The 12,931-nt window shown below is 30.2% G+C and overlaps 1 protein-coding gene across 2 annotated transcripts in view; it reads right to left on the reverse strand.

Moving 5' to 3' along the window:
• The window catches only part of m (miniature), a 111,793-nt gene that overhangs the window by 4,156 nt on the left and 94,706 nt on the right, over positions 1-12,931 (reverse strand). For both annotated transcript variants that reach the window (XM_065366579.1, XM_065366578.1), the window contains exons 3-5: positions 8,762-9,191; positions 8,128-8,250; positions 4,091-4,707 (exon numbers count right to left, since the gene is read on the reverse strand). In XM_065366579.1, coding sequence (XP_065222651.1) covers positions 4,091-4,707; positions 8,128-8,250; positions 8,762-9,191 — 1,170 coding nt within the window. The remainder of the gene's footprint in view (positions 1-4,090; positions 4,708-8,127; positions 8,251-8,761; positions 9,192-12,931) is intronic.

Below are 12,931 nucleotides of genomic sequence, written 5' to 3' on the forward strand. Positions count from 1 at the left end.
TGCTAGTTACTACTTGGATAGGTAATTGGTTTTTTTCTCTAATTTTATTAATTATAGGTTAAATGTTTCGTCGGAGTTAGGTTTTGTACATAATTATCTACTTAGAATAATACATTGTTGGAGTTCGATATGCTATGCAAAGTGTTTCGGTAACAGAACCGTACCATTTACGAATCAATAATACAAACACACCTACACCTACATGAATGTGAATACATCAAATACAAGTATTATACGAGAGTTTTGTCGAATACAGCAGCACAAGCTACGTAAGTGTGAGTTGGGTTGCAGGCTCTAAAAACTGAAGGATCAGAATCATGAGATGTTTGATGTTGATTCTTTCAAGGTTGTTTGCCTTTGCATCCTCTTTTTGGGATCACAAATGAACTGAATTTAATCATGCCAAGTAGCACAATTTTGAAAGTACATAGATGTTCTTCACAATTTTTTTCATTGTTTGTTTCTACATTTCAACAGGGATTCCGAAACCGAGTGAATGGAGGTTTAGTTTTCAATTTCAGCTAAACGTTTTCTCGATAGAAATATAAGTAGTTTTTAGTTTAGGTTTCAATTTCAAAAAAAAAAATACTCACTTTTCAAAAAGTGAAATTTAGCAGCATTTTTAGAGTAAGTATTGATTTTTTTTTTGGAATTCAATTGAAATTATTATTTCAAATTTTGAAAATTCTTTAATTTTTATTACCAAACTAAAATGTACATTTCAGTTTTTACCCAATAGAAAAAAAAAATCAAACTCGAAAGTTTTCTGGATACAGCCGATACAGCTTTGAAGATTTTGTTTTTATTGGAATGTTTGAATGAATTAGATATCCAACATTTATTTATTATTGAGCCAATTGTTTTGCTTCTACATATGTATTTTGGAATTATATTTTGATCCATCATGAAGTTTTAATTTCATTTTTTTGAAAAACTAATCATCCAAAATTTTGGAAATTATTTTGTAGGTAGACTAAAATAATGATTACTTTTTGGTCATTTGGTGTTTATTTTATTTTTTTTGAAATTAGATTTGAAAATATTTCAAGATGAGTAATTGAAGAGTGATATTCCAAAACTCGCTTTGTCCATTTTTATCGAAGTTCGTTTTTCAGCGGTACCTGGTAGATGAAGTAGTAACTCACATTCCTACATCATCAACCTACCAAAATGAGGTGTTAAACTCACCTAAATAGCCAATTCACTAAAAATTTTTAAAAAAATAATCTTCCAAAACGCGCTTTATCCATTTTTATTGAAATTTTTTTCAGCAGTATTTAGTGGATGAAGTGTATACCTACACTCCTACATCATAAATCCACCCAAATAAAGTGCTAAACTCGCCTAAAAAGCCAATTTACCCGTTTGAAGGGAAACTGTTTTTCCTCTTTCCTGAAAAGTTGTGAAAATGGACAAAGCGAGTTTTGGAATATCACTCTTCAATTGGTGATGATGAGAATTTGATTTTCGGTTGAGAATAATTCAAAAAAGAAAAAAAATACTGTAATCGATCTGTTAGGTTTTTTTTATAGAATTGGAAAAATACGAAGTACTCAACTTTTTTTGTTTTTATTGTAATGTTTGAATCCATTTTTTTGTTTTTATTTTGGAAATAATATGTTAGTATATTTTTGATCTGTAGAAAATTTTTGATTTCAATTTTGAAAAAAATTACACGTTCAAAATTTTTAAAATTAATTTGCATTGATTTTTATTCGTTTTTTTTTTTTTTTTTTTTTTAGAATTTGGAAAAGTATTTTTGGATTAGGGACGTTTTGCAGATATTTTTTTGGAAAATCCAAAGATGAATGATGATAAACAGGGATGAAAAGCCTTGAAATGAAACTTCAGCTTTTGGCTTTTAGCTTGAAATTTCAAAATTGAGACTTTTGGCTTTAGCTTTCGGCTATCTTGATTTTTAAGGCTTGCTTTAGCCAAACTTTTGGATTCCAATGGCTTTCCCTTATCTTTTCAATTCAACAGCTTTCAGCTATATTTTATTAAGCTTTTGGCTTTGAGCTTTTGAATTTAAAGTTTTAGCTGATACACCACCAATTTACAAAAAAAGGCGATTCCTCTGATTAATAAGTGCTTGAATTTTGATTTTGTATATATAGTTTCAAATCATCATCTTTTTATGTTTTAATCATGTCTTTTATTTATTTATTTTTTTTTGATTTGAATGATTGTGATAACTTTTTTTTGGAAATTTAGATTTTTCAAAATCGCCTTCTATAAGTTTGTACATCATTTTTGTTTTCATTCTTATATCTTTTCAACGAATTTTAGCACTTTTTAGTGTATTTTTTTTTGGCAAATTTCACCGAAATTTCAACACACTTGGGTAATGTAATTTTGAGTAATTTAAATGCTTTCTTGAATATTTTTGAATGATTTTAACGTGTTTTTCACACACTTTTATGCATTTTTTTTGTTGAAAATTTTACTGAAATTTCATCATTTTTCAAGTAGTTTCTAATGGTTTTACTTGAAGAAATTTCAACATTGTTTTATGGAAATTTCGCTGAACTTTGTCAAATTTCACTAAAATTTCATTCCTTGTTGGAGAATTTCATGAAGTCATTTTAATATCTTTTCGGTATTTTTTATATAATTTTAATACATTTTCAACAATATTTTTGGCAAATTCATTATTTCTTGGTGTTTTTTTTTTACTTTATCTAATGTTTTATTTACGTTTTCAAGTAATTTTAACGATCTTTTGCACAAAGTTGGCTGCATTTTGTCAAATTTAATGAAATTTTGTCTTTTCTGATGATTTTCAGCAGTTTAAATTCTGTTTTGGATGTTTTTACATAATTTTCTACACGTCTTTAACACATTTTCATACTTGCAAATTTTTATTGATCTTCGTCATTTTTTGGTGATTTTTTTACTTTACCTAATGTTTTATTTACGTTTTCAAGTAATTTTAACAATCTTTTGCACAAATTTGTCTGCATTTTGTCGAATTTTTATAAAATTTCGTCTTTTCTGATGATTTTTAGCAATTTGAATACTGTTTTGGATGTTTTTACATCATTTTTTACACGTCTTTAACACATTTTCATATTTGGAAATTTTTATTAATCTTCGTCATTTTTTGGTGATTTACAGTTTTTTAAAAATTTAGGAATTTTCAAAGATATTAATTCATACAATTCTCGTACAATTTTGTTAAATGGTTTGAAGTTATATCAGTTATCACTTTTTGGTAATTTTCAAAGATTTTTGTGCTTTTTTTGAACGTTTCAATTATTTCATATTGACCCGTTTTCAACACTTCATTTTTGAATTATCGGAAATTTAATAAAAATGTCATGCTAATTTGGCAATTTTCAAAGATTTTAACGTTTTTCTGGATGCTTTTCATGTCACTTCAACGCGTTTTCAACACTTAAGTATGCGTTTTAGTCAATTTTTTAAAATTTTGGCAATTTGATCCGATTTTAATACTTTTTTCAGTGTTTTTACTTCAGTAGGGTCTATATTATGGGACAAAATTTAATAATATTAATTATAAATTTTTGGCAAAAAATTGACGTTTTTTTTTTGGTTTAATTTGAGGTTTTAATTGAAGGGGGTTTCTAATAGAAGATTCAGTTTCAGTTCCATTTCAAAATAAATCTTTTTTTTTTCTTTTTTTTTTGCTTTCAATTTGCCATCACTATTTTTCAATTATCCAAAATTTTGAGCACCTTTAACTTTTGAGTTTAAACGAAATGAAAATGAGATTACCTTGTAAATGTTCAGTTCTCTACCAAAAAATCAGATACTTGAAGTGTGTGTTTATTTTTTGCCCCCCCCCCCCTTCAAAATTAAAGGGTTGTAATCGATTAAAATTATCGATAATGTTCTTTTCTTTACTACCCCTCCCCATTCCCCCAAGATCAAAAATTTCAAAAGAATAGAACGATACGATATGATTTTTTAAATTTCTGATGGCACTAAATTCAACAAGTGCCATAAATATCCATCATCAATAATATGTACCTCTTCGATCCCAGACCAATTTCGAACTCAGCAGCATACCGAACTCCAACAAAAAAAAAATCTACACCATACGAAAAAACAACTGAGGAAAACTTACTGGTTGCATATTATTGGACATTTGCGGCATTTGTACATTATGCAAAATAGGAGGTGGTGGAGGCGACGTATCGATAACCTCTCTGACACCAGACACCGGTAACGACCCAACTTCTGGCTTCGACGGTACGGGCGGTTCGCCTTTCAACGGAGCTGGATTCTGGTCATCGTACGCTGCTTCGTTTGGAATATCTTCGACCGATTTATCATCGTATAAATCATTGGCCAAACTGTTGGAAGGTGCTGATTGCCTTTTGGGCGGGCTATCTTTGGGATTCGGTTGACTGGAATCTTTACGTTCGATGGTATTGTACTCGTCAAACGCACCCTGGTGCAGGCCGACTGGTTCTATCGAGTCGGCTAATTGGCAGTGATCTAGACAACCGTGTCGACAAATTTCCACTTTGCACTTGATGTGTACGCTCAGAGCGTCTGGGAATTTAAACGCGTGGAAGAAAGCGTATGTAATTACGGAGGCTCGTTCGTCGTGAATTTTAGCTTTTGCGAATCTGCTTATCATTTTCGGACGTAGAACGCATCCGTGTTCGTCGCTTAGTTGTATTATGTGGCCTGCACCGTCTGAAGCCGCGCACGATTTTACTCTCATGTCGAATTCACCTGAAATGTGAGCATCGGATTAATACAACGAGTAATAATATTGGTTCGCACGACTATTACAGTGCAGGTAACGCATGAGAAGCGTAGAGGGGTGTCGAAAGTGTTGACAACGTAAAAATTACACACGTTAAAGTGTAAAAAACCTAATGTTTTTCAATTCAAGAATTGAAATGGATGAAAATTTATTTGTAAATATTGAAGAAAATTTTCTACAGACTGAAAATATTTTCCAATAGTACAGAAAGGAAAAAACTTCAATAGATCAGTCTGTGGAAACAATACACCTTGAAATTTGAAAAAAATCTGGAAATAAAAGCGTTTCAATCACAATTTTATTAGTTGAATTTTTCAATTTTTCCAAGCCTTTTTCTTCAATATCAAAAAGTGCTTAGCATTTTTTTTTCAATTTTTTAATCAACTGACCAAAAAATCATTCAGTACTTTAGTACTTTTCTCAGAACGTTTCCAATTTCAAACCGAGTTTTCACTGTTTTTTTTTCAGCTGTGAACATCAATTATTTTATTTCAATCTTTCTGTTGATATTATTCAAAAACATTTGTCCAATTTCTCTCATCATTGGAATTTTTTCAAATTTCTTAATTCCAAGCACATTTTTTCGTTTAATGCTTCAGAACAATTTTCACTCCCCCTTCTATTTTGATAGATTTTTTCAAACTTATTTCATTTTTCAATTTTATACTGGCTACCTACTTATTGTTATTTATTTGAAAAAATGTTGAAAATTTTCGGACATTAGTTTTATTTTTCACGAATTTTTGAATTAAAAAAAAATTTTCTTCAATCTTTGTTTGCTTTTTACACTTTTATAAAATTTGTTTTCGAATTTTCAATTTCAAATTCATCAAATTTTTTCAATTTTTGACATTTTTAAAATTTTTTGGAAGTTTTTGGAAGTTTTTTATATTTTTTTTTCGAATGTTCCAAGTATAACAATTTTTACACCTCCTTAACTTACTTTTTCTTGAAATATTTTTAGAATTTTTTAATCGATGTTGTTTTTTTTTTTTGAAATAATTTTCAACATTTTTAGACATTTCCCTTTTTTTTCATCAATTTTTTTATTGTTTGTTTTCTACAACTTTCAAAATTTTTACTGAAATTAACAAGATTTTTTTTTTAATTTCTATTTTTGGCAAAACTTTTATTTTCAATTTCTTTTGTTTTTCAAAAATAATTAGTCAAATAAATCCATTTCTTTCATTTTTGACAAATTTTCCTCATTATTAAAATTTATATTCTCATCAGTTTTTTTGCTCTGTTTTCACATGTTACACTTGAACATTTTTCACATCTTTTTTTTCATGAATAATTATATTTCAATTTTTTTCGAAAATTAATTTCAAGTTCTAAATTGTTTTCAGGATTAATTTTCAAAAATTTACTTCATTTTTGTAATTTTTCTATTTCAATTTTGTTTTCTTCAATCGTTGCTTTTTTTCTACAAATTTTCCCTCTAATCTTTGCTTTTTGCACAACATACATCTTTGTTTTTTTTAAATAATTTTTGAAATTCATTAATTTCTTTCATTTTAGACAAACTTTTCTTTTTTTAACTTTCTACAACTTTTTCTTCAACTTTTAAGAGGTTTTGAAGCGATGATTTAAAAAATTTTCAAAAATTTTCTTGATCTATGGCAATTTTTAAATTTTTTTCACTTTTTTAAATTTTTGCTGGTCCTTTTCTACAAATATTTAAAATTTATTTTCAAATTCCAAGAATTTTTCTATGGATTTTTTACAACGTTTTTCATTTTTTATTTTTTATTTTCGCAAAACGCCCCAAAACTTTTGGTTTTTAATTTTTTACAGTTTTTTATTTTCAAATAATCAATCTTTTCCATTCTTTCAATTACTCAATCGGGAAATTTCTTCCACTTTTTTCAAATACAATTTCATTGGAACTTTTCCCCCTCCTCCTTTAGGTCCATTCATGTCTTGAAACCTTTTTCTTATATTTTTTTTCAAACTTTTATATTCAATTCTATTTTTAAAATTTTCAAAAATTACTTCATTTTTACTATTTTTTCCACTTTTTTGCATTTTTTTCAATCTTATTTATATTTCTATGATTTTTGAAAAAATATCTTTGTTTTTAGCAAACAAATTGCAATTTTTTTCCTACTTTACAAAAATTTCCACAATTTAATTAAAACATAATATGTTTTTCACTTTTAAGTAAGTAAGTATATACAATAATACATGTATTGAAATTCAAATTCTCTACTTATTTTTTGGGATGAAAAAATATGAATGAAAAATTATTATTGTATTTTTAATTTTTTCTTTTGCTTTAATTTTTTGCGAAATAATTTTTTCAATTTCTCGTTTATTGTTTCAATTTAAATTTATGATTGGAATTTGAAAATTATTAAAAAATTGTAAATCAATGAAAAATAATTAATATCATTTGATGGAATCGTTTGATGAAAAACAATCTACAAAAACTTAAAAGTTCAGTTTTTTTGAGAAAATTCTGAACAAATTCCTATTTTTTTTTAAAATTATTTTTTGCTTGCAATTTGGAATGCTTTTGGCTTTTACAAGTTCAATTATTGTTTTTTTTTAAAAATGAAAGCAACAATTTTTAATATGTACAAGAAAAGACCTACACAAAATGTCGAAAGTGAAGCATTTTCTGATCTTTAAAAAATGCCAAAGTGTTGATTGTGAAAGAAGGAGGGAGGGAAACACTCAGTGAGCCGAATTGAAATTCGAAAGAAAATGACATTATTACTGAAAAGCACCAAACAATACCGAGGGAAAAATTGTGCCTCAAAATTACACCTCCAAGAATGTATTTTCAAGATCACTGATCACATTTAGCATTTTTCGAGTATTTTCGAAAAATTGACTCCAAAAGAAGGATAGTATAAAAAATAATAAAACTTTCAAACTAGCAAAAAATGCAGATTTTCAAACTTGCTGATAATCGTTCTGGAAACCATTTGACCCCAAAATAAAAATTGGTTTCACTAGAGATGCTCAGAAAAATTACCTAAAAATTTGAATTTCAACACTCAAGTTGCATTTTTTGAAATTTTGGAATTTGACCTCCGTTTCTGTAAAGAACTTGAAAATCTAGAGGTAATTTGATGACACCCATAACTATTTTCAAAGATTATGTATTGTACTCGTATCTAGTCTGATTTCGTGACATTTACTTAAAAAATGCCAATCTTTTTCATCCATAGCCAAACAAATTTATAGCTTAGGAAACCTCTTTCCTTTGGAAAATTTGAAAAATTTAGAAAACAATAAAAACTCAATTTCATGGAACAAGAGTCATAAAGATCAAAAACCAAGACACATAAAAAAATTATTCAATCACTGATCATTCAATGTATACAACGATAATATGAACAAGGGACATAAATTACTCAAAAATATAATATATTCACCTCTATAATCGTTTATGGCTACCACCAAGGTTAAAGTCGATCCCAACGGTACAATACCACTAACTGGAGGAGCCCATGGACCTTTACCGTGCTGTATCTCCATCCAGCAATCAACGTTGTCTCCTGTAAATTGAAACAAAACACACCAACCATTTAATTATATACGTGACCGCCTATCAAAAGCGTAAAAAATTAGCCAATAACCCGAGCTCGTGGTCGTAAAGCGCGTATTAAATCATTTGCGGACATACACAGTCTAGGAAATTTCCATCATGCAGTTGAAGGAAATTTGAAATGTTAATTTTGTAAACAGAATAGGGCCGAATAGCATTTGGAGATTATGGGTCGTGGGTAACGAGCCCATTATAAAGGCTAATCTTACATTGTGTTATATGCAATAGGCTAAGTAGTAAGTACCAAAGTACGTATAGTTCAGTTACTAGTTACTCATACTGCAGTTTAGATAGGTTGCTATAAGGTAGGTATACCAGACACCAGTGTGTTATACCAGTTTATTAGCATTTAATGTTTTTAATGGGCCTGTTGACCAAACATTACATATTCTGACGAACTCGTAAAAGTCTTCAACCTCAACTTGGCACACCGCAGCATATAGAATAAGGGCAAATCTTACCTCTGAAATCCAACTGAATGACATCCAAATCGGCAATAACCATGGGTGGCTTAGAAGCAGTCTTTTCATAATCGTTGTACCATTCGCATCGTAACCTTTTCGCCTCGTCCCAAACTTCCAGCAGATCTTTATCGTACTGAACGACGACGGTATTCTCGTAAAATTGCCCGTTTAGATCTGGTTTGGTGCCGCAGCGTGCGTAAGCGATACGAAACGTGTAATACGTTTTGCCCGTCGATGGTGGAACGTAGATACATCGAGGGTCTCCGTATTGACCTTTTGATGACACTATACCCTCGAATGGCTGCGTAAATTGAAGATGAACGTCCATATGGTCTTTACCGCACATTACTTCTAGCGATTGAATAGCCGGCATGCCGTCCGGCCTTTCTAGGGGCCACACGTCGTTGCTGGCTGAAGCTACGCCATCCTGTAATCATAAAATCAAAACAATCGCAATTTTAAAACGTGGTCAATGGTCAAGTGCTGGTGTAAAGTACTTTTGCGGTGGAAAATGCCAAAGAAAATAATACATAATGTATTTATTGCGGTGAAAATACTCGAGGTGTCATAGTACAGATAGAAGTATGTCAGACGTTCGATGGGACACCTTGTATGTATGCACTGATAGGTACTCTCTGCTGTTCTTGGAACCTTTCAGTATACGATAGTAATTATTTCTCAAGAATGTGTGGTCGAAGAGTCGTCGCGTTGCTCGTTTTATTTAATTATTAGCGTTATATATTTTCATCTCGACTCGACTATTTAATATTCTAGTGCTAAGCTATTATTCAGTTTCTCTGTTGTTTTGTCACGCGAGGGTATCAAGTACCTACCTGTACTCGTGTACAAATACTTTGTAGATTGAAGTCTCCGCAACCGCCTACCGACTTTCGACCTACCTGTGTTTATTCGTTTGATGAGTCTATCACGATGAAAATTATATGTAACAATTTTATAGGCTAAGCTATACCTACCTACCCACCCACCTTCAAATCTGCGAATTACGAGTATTTTCATCGTAAGGCGCGCGTTAATCAAACGTTCGACCAAAATTAAAAATTGAAATTACTCGCATGTAAATCTAAGTGCGTGTTTTAGGTTGGAGATACACCCATAATATTATTGATAATTTTATGAAATTACGATCCAAATGTGGAGCCATTGTATGGACTTGACCTTGAAGTTGGAAAAATTTAATTTCGAGTAGAAAAAATCTTGATATTTTTACTCAAAAATATGTACCTACACACCCTCATTTTTTTCGAAATTTGGGAGAGAAAGTACATAGGAGAAATATCGAGGGATTGAATTTAGAAAATAAATTCGTAGGAATCAACAACGCATGTCACACGATACGATTCTAATAATTTTTTGATTTTATTTTCAAAGTTGGAAGGTTTGAATTCGAAAAATGAGCGCACTCAAAGAGTAATTTTTTTTGGAATGTATATTGGGTATGTTTTAAAAGCATTGCAGGGAGGAAGAGGGAGAGGGGAGGGATTTCAAAGATGTGGTGGAATCAAAAAACTATTATTGTAAAATACAACACGAACCCAGCACCATCAAATCAACAACAATCAACATTCTAAGAGCTTCAATTCTGGAATTTTTTTTAGCTTTGACCAAAATTAAGAGCCACTGAGCCTCTGACAATAAAGGTAAAGATCGTCCAAAGTTACACCACCAAGCAAAATTCAAGATGCTGAATTTCATATTCCATCAATTATTTTTGGAAAGGTTTTTGAGAATTCAAATTTTTGGCTCGTATTTTTTTTTACAATGAAAAATGTGATAAAACAGAGGTAGAAAACTGAAATTTTGTTTACATGTAGCTTATTTATGACCTTTCTAATCGACTGGTGGCGGTGTCAAGCTGTTCTGAGATCTCCACTGACTGAATTTCTGTATGTTCAGGTTTAGAAAAATTTCCATAAGAAAAAGCTAAAATGAAATTATATAAGCACATTAAGTAAGTACCTATATATTAAATTTAGGTGGGCCATTTTTGTGACCCCTTTCTCTATCAAGTTGATCATCGATTTTTTAAAAATCCATTCAAGTTGGTTCAAATCTATAATTTTAACCAGTAATCACTTTTGGAAAAATGAGAAAATCACGTTTGATTTTTGACCCTACGAATAGATTAGATGGTAATCCCGAGTCATTTTGGAATTTCTAGCAGATTTTTGAATTTTCAAGTTTTGAAAAAAAATCTACTGAGATTGATTTAATACCTTTTTTTGTAAACTGGAAAAATCCAAAAATCTGCTGGAAGTGCCACAATAGCTCAAAAGGACCTTTGATTGATCGGGGGGAGGGATGTCAAAGAAAGGGTATAAACCAAAAATACCAGTTTTTTATGCTAACGGGTTCGAAAACGAAGAGGTTTTTTTTTTTTTTTTTTTTAATAATAACTTCGGTAGGTAGCACTTGGAGAAAATCTTGGATTCGAACTTGCTGAAACAGATTCTGAAAGTTAATGGCTAAGTCGATCAAAAGGACCACAAAGGTGGTAAATCTGAGTTCAAATGAGCTGAATTTCATTTCGTCAGTTTTTGTATGTCAAATTTTCTAAAACTTGAGAATTCCAAAAATCCACTGGAAGCACCAGAACAATTTTAAAACACAATTGATCGATTCGAAAGATCAGTAGCACATACAATACATCCAATCTCAGGTTTTTACTTCAATTTCATCAAATTTTGAGTTTTTCATGAAAACTAGGCAAAATTTAAGCTCACAAAAATTTATCAAAATTTGAAAAAAAATAAAATAAAACCTGGCAGTTGAAATTTGGTGTAGTGTGTTTTTGGATGCTTTGTTTTTTTTGGATTGGAGGGGGTATCTGAAAGGTCAAATCTAAAAAAAGGTGCATATTATTTCAACTCTATGACCTTGAATTAGTAGGTAAATGTCGACATGTCACAAAGTATGTACTTTCGTAATTTTTCGTTTTTTTTTTCGAAATTAGCAGGGACATTGAATGACCGTGTCCAAAAAAAAAGTGGCTATTCGAACTTTATATTCTCCAAAACCAAACAAATGACGCTTTACATGCCTTTCCATTCTCAATTTTTTAATATTAGGTATGTCATGTTTATTGCAGACACAGATGAGAGAAGGGTTCTGTAGGGGAGGTGGTCTGCAAAATAAGTCAATTATTCGAGTTCGGCGTTTTCAAATTACTAATAACAATCAATATGCTGACAAAAAATCGACTTTTTAAAAATACAAAATTTGGGTATCTACAGGACCTTAAGGTGGGTCGTTTTTCAACCTTTTTCGAATTTTAAGATGACCTAGCAAAAAATTATGGCCACGTGATCTCAATAAGACACAGACAAAAGTTCAAGTATTGAATCAAAATTTGACTCCCCCCCCCCTGTAGCTTGAGCTCTAAGTTTTAAAAATTAAAAAAATCCATGGTTTCTATTTTTTTTTGTTGAAGTTTTTGCTTTTAGTTCAGGTAGGTAAGTCTCTTACGAGTATAATGTCTTTAGTACTCGTGCATGATCCCTTTTAGGCTATTAGAAAATTTCAAAGATCATTTTTGCCAAGTGCAGGGGTTCTCAAATTCTTTGTTTTTCCCTTCAAAATATGTACTCGTATGGCAGTTTCGAATCATGTCTTTGAAATGGTAAAATTAGAATTAAACGACTGATTTACATTATTTTGTACGTGATATTGGGCTATCAATAAATCAATTGTAAAAAAAATTCAATTTTTTTTGACTCATGAAAATGTTTAAATTTTGAAAATTTTGAGCTTGAACTAAAGATGGATGAGGGGGATTTTTCTTCCATTTTATTGAGGTCTTTGACTGTGATTGTTTGCCAGACTCCATCAAAATTCAAAATTCAAAAAAAAATTAAAAAATTGAAAAACGATCCACCCTATTGGACAATTTTAACGATTGTTGAGATCACATTTTAGAAATTGGTTAGTTAAGAGGATAATTGAAGAAGGTTTTTGCAATAATTTTTTTAAATTTCGAAATTATTGTTTTCAAATTTTGTACAAATTTATTACAAAAAATTGTACGTTTATCTCCAAAAATATTATGTGCTTTGTAAAACCCAAATTATTGTGTTGTAAACACTTTTTAAAAAAATCTATCTATCTTAAAAGTTGAATTTCAAGATTTTCAAATTTGAATCATTAAATCTA

The sequence above is a fragment of the Planococcus citri genome, chromosome 5, assembly GCF_950023065.1.
Source record: "Planococcus citri chromosome 5, ihPlaCitr1.1, whole genome shotgun sequence".
Lineage (NCBI taxonomy): Eukaryota > Metazoa > Arthropoda > Insecta > Hemiptera > Pseudococcidae > Planococcus > Planococcus citri.